This window comes from Fundulus heteroclitus, chromosome 6 (assembly GCF_011125445.2).
Source record: "Fundulus heteroclitus isolate FHET01 chromosome 6, MU-UCD_Fhet_4.1, whole genome shotgun sequence".
Taxonomy (NCBI): Eukaryota; Metazoa; Chordata; class Actinopteri; order Cyprinodontiformes; family Fundulidae; genus Fundulus; species Fundulus heteroclitus.
This window is the reverse complement of record NC_046366.1, coordinates 2,077,305-2,093,445: the sequence shown is the minus strand read 5'-3', so window position 1 is coordinate 2,093,445 and position 16,141 is coordinate 2,077,305. Positions and strand designations below refer to the sequence as shown.

General features: G+C 40.5%; 1 protein-coding gene across 1 annotated transcript in view; it reads right to left on the bottom strand.

Moving 5' to 3' along the window:
- Positions 1–6,299: 6,299 nt before the first annotated feature.
- Positions 6,300–16,141, bottom strand: part of LOC105933858 (phospholipid phosphatase-related protein type 4) — a 100,960-nt gene continuing 91,118 nt past the window's right edge. Inside the window, exons 10-11 of the mRNA XM_036137829.1 lie at positions 8,870–9,008; positions 6,300–8,003 (exon numbers count right to left, since the gene is read on the bottom strand). Coding sequence (XP_035993722.1) covers positions 7,090–8,003; positions 8,870–9,008 — 1,053 coding nt within the window. The 3' untranslated portion in view covers positions 6,300–7,089. The remainder of the gene's footprint in view (positions 8,004–8,869; positions 9,009–16,141) is intronic.

Here is a 16,141-nt window from a genome sequence, read left to right as displayed (position 1 = left end):
TGAATAAATCTCAGTTAGACCCAGAATATCTTCTGAAGAGGCCTTTTATCTCACTGTGCTCACAAAAGGTTGTGAGGGGAAAAAATCTTGATTGTATGAAAACCCTGTGATTTTAGGGAAATCTTGCAATTTGGAGAGAATAAATTCTCTAATTTCAAGAATGTACAATAAACTAAACAAACATTTCAAGCTCAGTGATTGTTGTTATTTCATCATATAAATAAAACATACATTTTCTACATCTGAATGTATTGTGATTCTCAATGTAAATCAATGTTTAAATGCTTATTCTTTTGAGTCAAAAGCATAAACCAGAAAAAACATTATTATACAGTGCTCTTGGAAACATACAGGTAGTTGTGAAAAAGTTCAAAATTTTTAATCTCATTTCATTAAGTCAAACATATATATAGATGTGTTACACATAGTGAAATACTGGAAGCCTTTCTTATCAATTTAATGCTTAGAGTTTGTAGATAATGAAAACTCAAAATTAAGTGTCTCAGAAAATTAGAGTATTACATAAAATCAACAAAAAATTGTTTTAAACAGTAGCAGAAAACTATGTTCATTTCTGTCCCCCGAATACTTGGTTGGTGCTCCTTTTGTATGATTAACTGCATCAATGCAGTGTGGTATGGAGGCAATCAGCCTTTGGTTCTGCTGAGGTGTAATTGAAGTCCAGGTATCTTTCATAGCTGTCTTCAGGTCATCTGCATTATTGGATCAGGTGTCTCTCATCTTCCTCTTGACAACACACAATATAATCTTGCCAGTTTGATGGCCAATCAAGCACAGTAACCCTACAGTCATTGGACCATTTTTGATACCTTTTGGCAGTGTGGCCAGGTGCCATGTCCTATTGGAAAATGGAATCAGTATTTGTATAGTTTGTCGGAAAAAGGAAGCATTAAGTGCTTTTAAACCTCCAGGTACTGTAGATGACTGTGTTGACTGTGGTTTAAAAAAATCCAGTGGATCAACAGCAGCAAATGACATGGCACCCTTAATCATCACTGACTGTGGAAACTTCACTTCAAGCAACATGGATTTTGTGCCCTTGGACCTTATTTTTCAATTGAAATAAAAAACTGTACTCGTACTTGTTGTCTTCCGCTTACCAGGGACCATGTCGCAGAGTCAGCAGACTCAAAAGAGATGCTCAGAATTCCCACTCCCCTTCCTCCACTTCCTCCTGCTCCTCTGGGGTATGCCTAAGAGTTTCTCAAGCATGCCAAGAGACATATTTTCTCCAGCATGTCCTGGGCTGCTCCCTGGGCCTCCTCCTGGTGGAAGATGTCTGGAACACCTGCCGGGGAAGGCCTTTAGAGGGTATTAGGAACAAATACCCAAATCCCCTCAGCTGACTCCTCTCAATGTGGAGAATCAGGGACACTACTCTAAGCCCCTCCCGGATGGCTGAGCCCCTCACTATATCTCTGAGGGAGTGCGTGGCCACTGTGCGGAAGAAGCTAATTTTGGCCGCTTGTATCCAGGATGTTGGTCTTTCAGTCATGACCCTAATTTCATCACCACAGGTGGTTGTGAGGACCAGCAAAACTTTAGTCCATTTAGGCCTTTTTTGCACAATGTATTTTGGTAGAAATGGAACAGCAGGATTTGAAAACAGATTCCAGAGGGTTATGTTTTGAAAACTTCCTGGTCTCCATTGTCATGTAAACAGGAAAAACAGAATCTGCCTAATATAGGGAAGCCCTGGCACACGTGGTGGTGCCTTTTTAAGCAGGGGGGTGTTTGTACGCATGTTCTAGAGTTTCAAAAAACATGTTAACAGAAACAGAACAACAACCTTGTTTTCAATGTATCACTGTCATGTAAAGAGGCACAGATGCCTTTGGAGGTAATTTGATTTAATTAGCTGATCATTGAACTTTTTCACAATATTCTAATTTTCTCAGACACTTGATTTTGGGTTTTTATTATCTCTAAACGATAATCATCAAAAGGACAAAAATGGCTTAAAAATATTTAATTAATTGTGTAATGAATTTATATACTCTATGAGGTTCACTTTCTGAAATGAATGACAAAAAAATTCTACGTATTCATGATGTTCTAATCTTTCAGATGTACCTATAGTTACACAGAGTAAGCACACTCACACTCATAACTACTCAGTGAAACTGTCTCCTATAAAATATTTATCATTGTACTCAAAGCCCCATCCATCCATCCATCCATCCATCCATCCATCCATCCATCCATCCATCCATCCATCCATCCATCCATCCGACACGCCTATCCCCTGTGGGGTCGTGAGAGGTGCTGGTGCCTATCTCCAGCTGTCAATGGGCGAGAGGCAGGGTACACCCTGGACAGGTCTGAAAGCCTCATTTCAATCATATATCGTACGCAACGTGTGGAGGCTGACAGTGTGGACTGGGACGCAATGAACATACCTACGTGGAACAAACAGAATTGGAGTAACCCCGTTTTTTTGTGTGGGGGGTGGAATCTCCTGTAATTTATGCTAAACATGAGCATTGACAGCAGGGCATCACCTGGATTTCCACTCTGAGCTGATGAACAGATTACAGGGATAAGTATAAAGATATAAATGTTTGTTATGTTAGCATTAGAAACAGCAAAGTAGGCGTCGTGTAAACAGCTTGTGGCTCATATTTTTAAATACGTGATAAAAAAACAAGCTAAAATTACACTAACCCTTCAAAAAATATTTTACAGCAGCAACATCATAGAAATGCAAATTTCAACCATGTTGAACTTGTGTGGGAAAGGCTTGGACAGTTGTGTTTAACAGTCTAGAGGCAGTGCAGCCCTCAGGAAAACCACATCCAAGGCTTTTTATATTACTTTGTGGATGTAGGTAGTAGTTAGGTAGCTCAAAAAGTTCTTGTTTAATATAAATAAATCTAAGAGTCATCTTGTATATAACATTTCATGTGCTGCATTTGCTTTGCTTCAGAAGGTGGAACTCAGACCTGTTAACAACATTCAAGGTACACGTCTGAAACCCAGTGGCATTTGGTAGTTGCACCCAAATTAGAACTACGCATCAATAGCAATGGGATTCTCTTTATGTTATGCATGCAAACACAACAAACACATTTTCACTAACAGATGCTATTCAATACCATTTGGGTCACACATCTACTGAGACAAAATGTTAGATAGTCTGGTGACTTTAGAACCGTACTTTACATGTGTAGTGGACATGCTGGATTGGAGGTTGAAGGAAAAACTGTAGACTTTCCAAGGGGACCTAGAAATCTTTTCAACTTTAAAGTACAAATAGAACACAGATACGGCCTGTCATTTTTCCAGCCAGTTATCGATTCTGGCTGTAACTTTAATTGTTTAGGTAATGATGTTTTTTTTTCTCAAGTTTCATTTCCACAGTTTCCAGTCGAAATTCACATGGAAAAGCATGTGTGTAAAACATGTAAAACAACTTGCAAATCCCACTGGTATTCTGACTTGTAAATAGAGAGCGCTTAACTCAGTGTGATGTCATTTCAACATCCAAGCATCAATTTTCGTGACAAATTCAACGGTAAATGTTCAGCACTGAAACTTGTCTGACAACAAAATGAACTTCAGAAGCTAAGTGGTGATAACTCGATTTGACTGCCCTCAGGGACCACAGACCCCTGTATATAATGTATATAATATCTACATTCTGTTTAAAATTTCAAGTCATAGAAAAAAAATAAATAATAAGTTTTAGAAATATGTAGTAAATTATTTTCTCTGAACCATTAACTTTCAGCGTAACCAACTTTGGAACAGTAGGTAGTATTAAAAGGCTAGAGGTGTATATTTGTGCCGAATATACCTTTATGCCTTTCCAGGATACAAAAGGTACTTGCTGAAAAGCTCATGTGATGTTTGAATGAATGGAAGGAAATAATCTACTAAATTTAACATATAAAGTGTAAACACTTAGAAAAAATTGCCTACCTGTTTAATGCAGATAATGCAGCACCACAGAATGACACAAAGCAATTCAGACTCAAGGAATGACTACAGAGAGAAAATCAGTTTTTTTTAGAATACTTATCAAGACATAAAGTTGGCAATTTGTAAAGTAAAGTGTCTTGTAAACTGCATTTTCAATGATTATTTAAGTCAAAGAACAGTTTTTCTTTTAGACTGGTTTCCAGTAAATAAATTAGCTTTGGTGCCTTGGAATGCCAGCGATGATCGGGCATATTGACAGTGCCAGTTACAGGCTTGCTGTAAGACAGCATGTTGGGAATAGTGTGGGTCATGTCCTCACATTGTTTCGCCATTGAGAGGCAGAGCTCCTTTTCTGCAACACACTGAGTGATATGTTGGGCTTCACTTACTTCAAACATGGCTCTTAAAATTGCCTCATGCATCTAAGTTGTGCTTTCAGAATGCTCCAACATAATACTTGGGCAACTACAGTCTTATTTATTGTTATTTTCTATAAAATAAAAAAGAAAAGGTAATAGTGTGCTAAGACATGTGCACCACAACAGTAATGTTGGGACTTTTCACAACCTAAAATAAATAGTGGGTATACATTTCAATCGAAAGTTGACTTTAAGCGTTGAAATAAATAACTTATTTACATTAAATAGAGTTGTCAAAGCTGGGAGATTTTGAAAACTATTATTTTAAAAGTACATTTGATTATAATTACAGCTTATACTTGAAACTAAGTCAAATATTAAATATGATGTAATACTCTCAGGGATTCTGGTGCTGAGTAATTCTAGAAAATGACTGCCAACACCAGACTAGACGACATCATATATTTGATTAGAAATCACATTCAGTAACATTTATCAAAATATACTTTCCTGTGTGTGGAACTACACATGGATAAAAAATGGACACACCAGGGTACCTTTTTGTAGTTTGGCTGTTTGACAGTCTCATTCATAGCATCTGCTATGTGGGATAATCACACATGCATTCAGTCTTATATCTGTTTTGTTCATTATTAGGACACGTGTGGTTATTGTCAACAGACAACATACTGTATGTGTGCATGCCAGTATCAGTATCACCCCCTCTGCTGAGTCAGTTACACATGACAACTGATTTTACAACATCATGACACAAACGCATGTATTCCTAATTTAAATTACTTCTACCGACTGCATTCAGAACTGTACAAGATAAAGATAATGACACCACAAGTGATATCCATTCCTTACTTTTGATGCGTCAACAACATAGTATTCATGAAGTGTGATGTAAAAAAAGCTGTAGCTTCCCATTGTGACTCATAAAACAGTTGCTATTATTTGTCAGCACGAGAAGTTCGCCTGATTCTTTTTAAAAAGGTACTCTTGGTTTGCTCTTTTTTTTGCAGTGGTTTTAATGGCACAGTTTGGAGACACAGCACCAAAAATAGTTTTCTCCCATTTGCTATCACTTATAATATTCATGTAAAAATAAGTAAATAAATAAATGTTAAAATGTTAGAATTATATGTTTGGAAAAATTGCACTTTTTGAGAAATAATTTTAACTAAAACTGGAATCATTCATCCTCACCTGCATTGTAAGTTGCTAACATTCATTATAGATTCCAAATGCAACTTTATTTTATGTTATAACCTAGAAGAAGCTATGACCTAGCTCTACAAAGAGAAAGGGACTGTGTTGCTCTTTACCCAGTAATTCACTGTATTAAAATCAAGAGTGATTTCAGGGACAAGACAAAAAAGATTCAATAACAAAAATAGCTAAATATAATAGATTAGTATAAAGTTGAGATTTAGTTTAAAGATAAACTGTCTTGTTCATTTAGCTGCAATAAACAAAGAAACAATGTTTTGTATAAAACCTTTAAGGATCCAGAATGATCAGACATTGTAACTGTTTATTTTAGATTTTGATTGTTGGTATGCTTCTAGCTTGTGAAATGATAAAGAAAATATCGACAAAACAAAGTCCTCTAAACTATATATATATATATATATATATATATATATATATATATATATATATATATATATATATATATATACAATAAAATAATGTTGTAATATGTTAAAATTACGTTTAAATAGGTTCAAATAAACCTTTAAAATTTTTACTGTGCGATTGATTTTTCTGTGCCATGTGAAATTATACTTTTGATCTAAATATTAAGTAAATTGTAAAACTGGTGTGGGATTGGGTCCTACTTGAAGTAAACCAAACTAAGTGTGTTTAATCTTTGGCCTTTACATTTTTGTTTCTGTGGGTTTAGATCATTCACATCTCACCTGTCAAAGCACCTACCATACATTAGGACCAATTAGATACTGCACAAAATTAAAACATTGCACTCAAAGGTAAAATAAAGACAGCATATTTTACTATATATTTAACACAATATGCAACTCATGATATTGATCATTGCCTCCACAAACACAATACCACAGTCACCTATAAGATACTGTTACTGCTCTGACCGGACTCAGCAATGTGAGCCGCTTATATTTAAGATTGGTTGTTTGATTCCTTTGGGGCTGCGAGCTGACATTATATACAAAAACATCACAGGGATGGTCTTATATTGTAAGTATTCGTCAAAGATCATGTCCTCACTTTGCTTCTTGTGTTGTTGGGTTGTTTAGTGACAGTGTAAAAACTGTGAAACCTGTAATTATCGTTTCTTAATGCAATCATGGATCTTGCAGTTGAAAAAGGAGGACAGCAGTCTTGAGATTAAATCAAGTCTTGTGAGACCCCTAAAACATTACCATTTTCTTTATGGGATGAGTGAAGTGGTCCTCGGGTCATCTAGCTCAATGTCCCTGTGGTGTTGAAGTCATTATTTCAAGAGTTACTTAGTCTGTCTAGTAGTAGGTTTTGATTTAAAAAATACAAAATGTAATAACAATGACATTGGAAAAATGGACTCAAACTCTTACACAGAGAGCCCAGTCCATAAAATTCACAACTGATGCCGTTGGTTGGAACAGAGGTTGAATATTCACTGTTGTCGGAAATACAAAAAAATTCCAGCCTTTCCCTGTGAACTGGTCCTGGAGGGTGGATAGATATTATTCCACATTCTTCCTCTTGGTCCTAACAGCGATCTCAAACTCAAATATTTTTAGCATAAGTACAGATGGATGACTCATTCCTTATAGGCCAGGCCCAGAGTAGGAGGTGGAGTGTGACTCAGGAGGGGGCGCGGCAGAGTAGGGGGAGGAGTTGGGCTTGGACGACCAAACACGGCCTGCATCTGCCTGTTAGGGAAATTAGGTTGAATTGGATTTTCTTGGAAATTTCGAAGGTTTTCATGGAAACGGTTGCTGCTCTCATTGTCAAGCCGGTTGCTGTCATCATTGGGGTGGTGATTGTTGTGGCTATCAGGGGTGGGCCCTCGATCTTGGACATGGATGATGTTGGTGCTGCCCTTTCTTCTAAGAGTGGACTCACGGCTGGACGAGGCCACTGACTGGCAGTCTGAACCACCGTCACTGCTTGCAGCTGTTGCCTCAACAGGTGTGACCCTAATAGTAGTAACTGCTTGGGGGTGAGGGTGAAAGGGAGGAGCAAAGGTGACAGTGGAAGAAAAAGACATGTTGGAGTTGGTAGAGCTGGGGTTAAAATTAGGATGAACATTGTTAAAGTTTGGATTACTGGGATTGTTGGGGTTAAAATTGTGGTGCTGGAAATTGTTGGGATTATTTGGGTGTAGGGGGTATAAAGGGTGCACCACACGTGGATGGTTGGTGTATGTGACTCCTCCTCCTGCACCCCCTCCTCCTCCTCCATTCCCCCCAACTTCGCTCTCTGATTCTGTCCCTGTCACACTCCTCCTTCCATCCACTGAGCCACCATCCCTCAGAGAATCACAGCTGTCTGTGTGTCTGTTCAGGTCATTGAGGGCAAAAGTTGACTGTCGCAAGGATGCTCTTTGTTCAGGTGGTTTCCATCGCCATGAGCCACTGCCATCATTGCTTGGAGGTTTCACCACAGGTCTTTGTCTGGATTCTGGGTGAGCGTCTACTCGAACTATACTGCCACTTCTTTCCAAACCACCTCCTGAAAATGCAAGTCAAGGAAACTATTATCTATTGTAAAGTATACAACAGAATATGTGGCATGGCATAAAACAGTTGGAAGTCCATTTTTGTGGCTGTCTTTTAAAATCTATATGATTCTACAGACTACAAAAATAGTTATTGTGCATTATTTAATTATTACGCAAATATATATGTTGTCTATGACTATTGTAAAAAGAACTTTCTTATTAATAGGAACTGTACCTCTCTGCACAAATTCACATCGTGAGGAGAACAGTTTAGTTTGAACTGTTAGTCCTGCCCCCAACAGTTTTTCCCAATGAGAAACCTTTGACATGCACAGGACTAAACATGAGCTTCAGGCTCTTGCATAATGCTGCAGAGGAAACAAGGCTTCATCGAAGAACATTTCTTAATTTTATTTGACATAAATGGCTAGGTCTCGGGTAAATGATAGTTTCCTTTGTGAATGGTCAACACTTACATGCATGCCAGCCTGCTCTGTTTACATATTCTGTCGTGCATGCACTGGAGGAGCTGCTACTTAGCAAAGGCTCCACACCTCGTTGTGCCATTGGCATGGAAAGGTTGTCCCAGGTTGTCCCTAGTCGGCTGCTAATTCCTACTAAAAATAGCCTGGACTCGCTCGATCGATCAGCTTATTTTTATTATCAAATTACGTGTTTTTACTCAAAATACATTGAGTAAAAAGCATTTCCTTCATCAGACAAAAATAAAATAAGGTAGGTAGTTCTTTTAATTTCTTTCCATTTCCAAAGTCAGAGAACCCTTTCCACAACTTAATTTGATCTCTAGACATCATGCAACAAATATTGGTGTTATACAAAGCCAGAGAACTGTGTACAACTGTCATACGGTACAGACCTCCTCCAACTCCTATTGCCCCAGTGGTAGAGGCCGGTGGAGATGGATCTTGGTCTGTCAGTGCTCTGTACCGAATAGATCCACCGTCCTCAGACCGAGGAGAGTGAAGGAGACCTTGCTGTTTGGACAAGGCTATGACCTAGAAAAAGAAAAGACACAATAAATTAAGATAAATTCCAAACTGTGTAACATCCTGTTGTGGTTTAGGTTATTTTTTCAGTTTAGCCAACTTTTCTGTTTTAGGATTTATTTCTGTTTCTTGTTTTGTATTGGATTTATGCTTAGCCTGTTTTAGTTATCTGGTCTTTGTCATTAGTTTTTATTTCAGCTCGTGTCTGTTTAGTCTTAGTCTTGTTTTCTACCTTAGGTTTATTGTCTATTAGTCTGTATGCTCCTTTTATCACCTCCATCTGCTTTGGTTATTTAGTCCCGCCCCCTGCTCTCCTGTTCCGTTCGCCTATTTAAGCCCGCCTCAGTTTTCTGTTTGTTGCCAGGACGTCTCGCATTGCCACTTCTCACTCAGCCTTTGGTAAGAGCACTCCAGCGTCTGTTACTCTATCTAGGTAACTGTCTGTTGCCCGTCCTGACCTGATTCTGATTTTGAGTCTGCTCCAGCCTTTTTGTGTCTTCCTGGATGTCTGCTCCGAACCTTGTGATTTGTTTTTGCCTGGATTACCCTTCATCTCCTTTAATAAATCCCTTAGCATCAGCTCTGTGTCTGGCTCACATTGGATTCAACCTAAGCAGTCATAACAAACTGTGCTGATAGAGAAGAATGTGTAACGTTTCACTTGAATATGAAGTGACTGTGCTACAATTAGAAGTCTTTTGACTTTTAAAATAAAAAATCTTTGATTGCAGCTGTTGGCCAAACCCACATACCTGAGTAGTGGCTGCACGTGTGCTGATCTGTTAATACGGTTCATTCAGAAAACACATACATACCTACAGACATATATTCATTCAATACCATTAAATTTTATTTATATAATGCCAATTCACAACACATCATCTCAAGGAGCTTTACAAAGTCAAATTCAATCAAATCATACAGATTGGTCAAAAGGTTCCCTATCGAAGGAAACCCAGCAGACTGCATGTCTTGACAAGCAGCATTCACACCTCATGGAAGAGCGTAGAGCCACAGTGGACGGTCATCTGCATTGTTGATGGCTTTGCAGCAATCCCTCATACTAAGCATACATGAAGTGATAGTGAAGAGGAGAACTCCTCTTTAACAGGAAGTACAATCTCCTACAGAACCAGGCTCAGTGTGAACGCTCACCTGCCTTGACCGACTGAGGGTTAGAGAAGATGCAGCAGAGACACAAAAAGCATAGAAGCACACATTGAGCCAGGAATCCTTTCTTTGTTATATGGTAATAGAAAATGATTTGCCTTCCCTGGTTGGTGTCACAGCTAACAGAATGCCAGACGAGGTGTACCTACTGTTATGCCATTATAATGTCACAAACTGCAACTCCCATTATGCAACACAGTCAGGACTACAACTTCCCGGGACACCTACAGCTCCAGTCACAACGGAGGTGATGGCTCCCCACAGATCAAATTACATCCCGAGAATAAAACCGCAGCAGAGCCAAGAGCTTGTTCTTCTTTTGTGCAGCACGCTGTGTTGAGAAGACATTCAGCTGAACTTCTGTGTGGTGTTTACAAATGGTGGGCCCGTGATTGAATTCTTGGCAGGACCAAGTTTGCCACATCACCTTTTCCTCTGCATTGTGTACCAGGGAGGTCAAGACTCTAATTTAACATTAATTCATCTATAATTTAACTGGGAAATCCCACATCTACCAGTGAACCAACGAGATCCCTTTGTTTTGTTTTGGCCAAACAAAACAGTTGGATCAACCGAAGAGCAACATCTGCTCACGAAACCAAATTGAGACTTCTGCAGCCACTCCAGAGAGCCAGCGTGTTCTGTTGCCCAGCAATGCAGCCAACATCGCCTGTCTTTTCCCCGCCAACCCCAGCTGAGATCCAAAGATGCTGAGCTGCGCAACCGGCAATCTCCCTTTTTGGGAGCAACAAATAAGTAAGTAAGTAAATAAGTAAAGAGCTTTCTCTTTTCCTTTATACACCTATAAGCAGAACATATTAGGAACAGGTTTAATGCTTACTCCCAAGGGAGTTTGTTTGAACTGTGGTGAATATTTCCATTGTGTGATTACATTATGATCTGTGATTTGTGCTGTGTTTTGAGTTGTTTTTGTGAGAAACGAGTCACACGAGAAAAGAGCTATTTTCCTCCCTTTTCTCAGTTTCCTGCTCCATTTTTTAAAGCTTCCCACAGTTTTGATGAAGCCCTTTTGTCTCGACTGAGAACCACCCTTCGAGTTGAAGTCCACCATCACGCTAGGCTAGTGGGTTAGCCTGTGGTCTCCCTCGAAGCCATCTTGCACACGCTAAGCTAATCAGTGTTAGCACTGGTTTATCATGTGGCCCGAAGCTATTTCGAAGCGCTTAGCTGCGGGCTATTGTGAAGTCACTCTTTGCTAACCGGCTAGCCATCATTAGCCGACCACCATCTTGAGGCCCAGAGTTAGAATGTTTTCGAGGCTAACTATTTCATGAACTAACACTGGTAGCAGCTAGCTTTGCCGAAGTGTCCGCCATCACCTAAAATCTGAGGGCTGGATGATTGAATGCAAATTCAGACAGACAGGACTAACTGTCCACCAGCTGTTGTTCAAATATTACCAGACATCTTACTCCAAAGCACTGAGAGCTGCTAAGGCCTCCTACTCCTACTGCTAAGGCCTCCTACTACTGATCCCTCCATTGACAATTGCAACCGCTTCATGGACTTCTTCAGAACCAAGGTTGATACAATCAGACAAAATATTGTTTTGACCCAATCAGACCACCCACCCAGCACTTCTCCCTGTTCTCTCTATTCTGGTCCAACCCTTGAAGCTTTTGCTGAGGTTGCTCAATTCAAACTCCTCTCCATCGTTCAGAAGATGAACCCTTCCTCCCGCTCCCTCAACCCCCTTCCAACATCACTTTTATAGAGGTGCCTTCCAGGCATTGCCCCTTCATGACCTGAATAATTAATCACTCTCTATCCACTGGGGAAGTTCCATCTCTTTTTAAACTCAGTTATCAAGCCTGTACTAAAAAGGCACAACTTAAACTCTGATACCCTCTCTAAATACAGTCCCATCTCAAACATGCCTTTTCTGGTAAAGGGTTTGGAAAAGGTTGTTACCCACCAGTTGAACCAACACCTTCAGTCGCACCAGCTCTATGAGAAGTTCCAGTCTGGCTTGTGACCCTCCTACAGCACAGAGACTGACCTGGTCAGGGTTCTGAATGACCTGCTGATAGCGGCTGACCCTGGTTCCCCTAGCCGACTGACCTTGTTCGACCTAAGTGACGCCTTTGACACGGTTGACCATCTCATACTGTGTCATCACCTCCGGGAGGTAGGAGTTAGTGGGACAGCCCTCAGCTTTTTTTCTTGTCTCTCTTGGAAGCGGGAATATGTTAAACTGGGAAATCTTGCCTCTACTTCCAGATTGCCTACCTCCAATGTCCCCCAGGGGTCAGTCCTTGGTCCCCTGCTCTTTTCACCATCAACAATCCCTCCATCGCTCTTTCCTCACTTGTCACCAGTCTTGGTGTCAAGTTGGATTCCTCCCTCTCCTTTTCTGCTCATATTAAATTGCAAGACCGCTTACTGCCATCTGAGGAACGTTGCTAAACTCAAACCCTCACTCTTCTGAGCCATCTGCTACAGCTAGAAGTCATTCAGGATCCAAGGGACATTGCAACAACTTTAAATAATTACTTTATAGACTAAGTTAAAGAACTGGCTCGAAGCAATAGGGCATTCCTCAAATGATGTCAAATTACTAAATTTAGACATATGCGTCGCGGCAATCTTGTGGTCGTACAAGCAGAGTGGTAATGCTTGACTAGTTTACTTGTATGAGTCAAATAGTGAACAAATCTGTTCTGAATATCTCCACAATAGACAATGTTGTGCCATATTAAAGCCATGATGAAAACAATTGATGTCAGATTGAATTCTGACCACACAACCACAAAGAAGAGAGAGTCAGCTGTGACGGCCTTTCTCTCAACAGGGTGGCTGCTGTAAACCACCCCCACAGACAAAAGAACTGACCTTCCTCTCTTTCAGTCTTCTACTTCTGACCAGACTCTGAAACAACCACTACTTCTCTCCTGGAGCCCTCGAGGAGAGTGGGAGGGAGTCACACATGGGGCCTGGAAGAGGCCACAGTCTGAGTGAGACATGAGCCTCTCTGAAACTCAGTTCTTTCTGAGCATCGGGAGAAACTGGCAGTCGATTCAAAGATAAGTCTCTAACTTTTGCTTAGAAACAGATGCCGAAGTGATTAAATCCGTCTATGCCAGCTTTGTTTTGCTTTCTCAGCGGACTCCAGGCGGAGCTGGTTCCAAGCAACGCAGAGCTGAAAAGCCGGCAGACCCACTTTGTATGCTGAGGAAAACCTGCTCTATTCGTGACTGCAACCGGGTCAGAGGCTGTCTGGAGGACCTATGAGCCTCCGATCCTGACCACTAGTGGCGGCTGGCCCATAGGGGGCGCTCGGGCGCTGCCCTCCCTAGATGTGGAGGGGAAAAGTCAAAATATATATAGATTTTAAAAGTATTATTAATGTCAGTTTTTACTTAATAGTACATGGCTACATGTAATAAGAATTATTAAAACTAATTGACTCTACCAAATGACTCATTTAACAGTGCATTTCCACCAACAGAACATATCATTTCTCTTCTTCTACACTTGTGGGGCTGTCACTCAAGGAGCCCCACAAGTGTAGCGAAATAACCAATCGTATACTGTTGCTAGGGAAAATGTATAAATAGTTGGCCAATCAGCATCGCCAAAATGAATGGGTTTGGGACTCCTGGAGTCTTTGCCCTTGCTACATAGTGATAGGTGTATAGACCAGTTAATGCGTGACATCACGAGGTACAACCGCGCTACATCCGGGTCCTGCGGGTAGGCAAAAACAGTACTGTTTTCCCTTACCACCGTGACAAAATGGGTGAATTAGAGCGTACCTTTAGTTTATTTTTGGAATCTAAACAATGCCTACGACTTCTTGTGCTCCCGGTTGCACACAGAGGCATTCCAAATCGTCGGATGTACGTTTCTTTCGTTTACCAAAGGACGAAGAAAGAAGAAAGAAATGGATAATTTCAATGAAAAGGATGCAGGCAGACAATCCCAATCGACTGTGGGAGCCATCATATCATGACTACACTTGCAGTCTACACTTCATCCCCGGTAAATACAACTTAATTGTGCACTAGTCATTGTTTTACTTAAATCATTGTATAAATAAAAAATTAGGATATATATTTAAGTCAAGACGTAAAAGTTTGTTTCGCAATAATATACGTACTTGTACAATGTATGCAAACCCTCTGGCATGAGTCTGTGAAAAGGATTAATAAGACAAAAACACTGAAATAATCATTTGTGAACAATGTTTTTTTTAATTAATTAAATAAATTTTAATTAAATAAATTAAATTTAAATGCATGAACTGGGTTAGGCAGGGAAATCTATTGGGCAGCCCCACCAAGATTTTTTTTCACCAGCTGCCACTGCTGACCACGCTTTGCCAAGCTGCCCGACCACGCTGTCAGTTAGCTCATAGCTGCAGAGCTAAGCCACTAGCCCACTGCTGAAGGAACAACGGTTCCCTTTTCACTGCCTTCCTTGGATGACCAAAGTGGATTGAACTCACACGAGGAATCGACAGGTTGGAGAGAGACCCTAAAAGGACAGGTTAAAAGGTTTATTGGTAAATGTTGTGTGATGCGTTACACATGGTTGCTTTAAAACAAAGGGCCAACGGAATTAGCTAATGCTAGCATTCGCTCCCATGTTATTGTGGAATGTGTTCTTATGGTTATAACAAAGGTTATCTCCACAAGGGTTTCTTACATTGATGGGACATTAATGTTAACATTATCCGGCCAACTCATGACTAAAATAAAACCGAAGCTTTTATTTGTTAGCGCCGAAAGTCTGCTAGCCAAAATGCTATTAGCTTCTGGTAATTTCCAGTTCCGTTTTTTCTACAAAAGTCCGTTCCAATCATAAACATTGTTTGTTCAGCTCTGCCATCATTTGATAGAGCTATGAGCCTTATTCACGCATTAATATTGAATATTAATGTTGGTTTAAAGGCAATTTTGATAACTTTAGGAGTTACCAAATTTAACCTCCGATCATTAGAGTGACCCCTAGCACCCGGAGGTATAATTGCACAAACAAAGGCAAGCGATCCTAAAAGTAAATTATTTTTTTGGGCAAATCAGTCTTTAGAATGATGTTTACTCAAAATAATGTTCTGGTTAACTTCGGATTTGCATTGTGAATGAGTTGAAACACATACTGTCATGATTTGTCTTCAATGAACTCAGAACCACACACACGGAGCTAAAATTGAGAACCTACCGAACCTATCTTCGGCAGCGCCCCTGGCGGCAGCAGCCGAACACTGCTCCTGTACCAACTAGCGGACTTTTTGAAAAAAATGCCGCCAACGGCTCTGACTGACGTCACTTCCTGTTTGCGGTAAGGCGTATTGTATCACTTCCTGTTTTCACTGCGTGAGCAACGGTTTGTTGCTCCAGATTCTCTCGCTTTTATCTTTAATCTCTTTGCTGTAACATCTGTTTCTAACACATAAGCACTTTTAAAACATTTTCTGTTGCTGCACATCACGCTTGGGAACTCCTCGTGTTTCACGGTTTGCTCTCTTGGCGTGGTAGAAGGGCGCTAGCCTAGCTTTAGCCTAGCCTAGCCTTAGCTCCACAATGGCTTCCTCTCCTACTATTACTTCAGCTTCTCCGTCTCTGACTAAGTCTCCCCTTATCTCCTGCTCTCTGTGTCAGATGTTTAGCTATTCCTCTGCCTCCTTTAGTGATAATGGTACTTGTAATAAATGTAGTGTTTTTGTAGCTTTGGAGGCGAGGGTGTCAGAATTAGAGTCCCGGCTCCGTGCTATGGAAAGACCAGCTGATAGCCGCCCCTCTGCTAGCGCGGAGCCACATAGACCTAGCGTTAGTTCACTTAGTGGTCCTCCAGAAGCACCCGAGCAGCCGGGTAAGCAGGCCGGCTGGGTAACAGTTCGTAGGAAGCATAGCTCTAGATTTCAGCCCCCAGTTCACCACCGACCCGTCTGCGTTTCAAATAAATTTTCCCCACTCAGCGACACACCCGCTGAGAAGCCGATCCTGGTT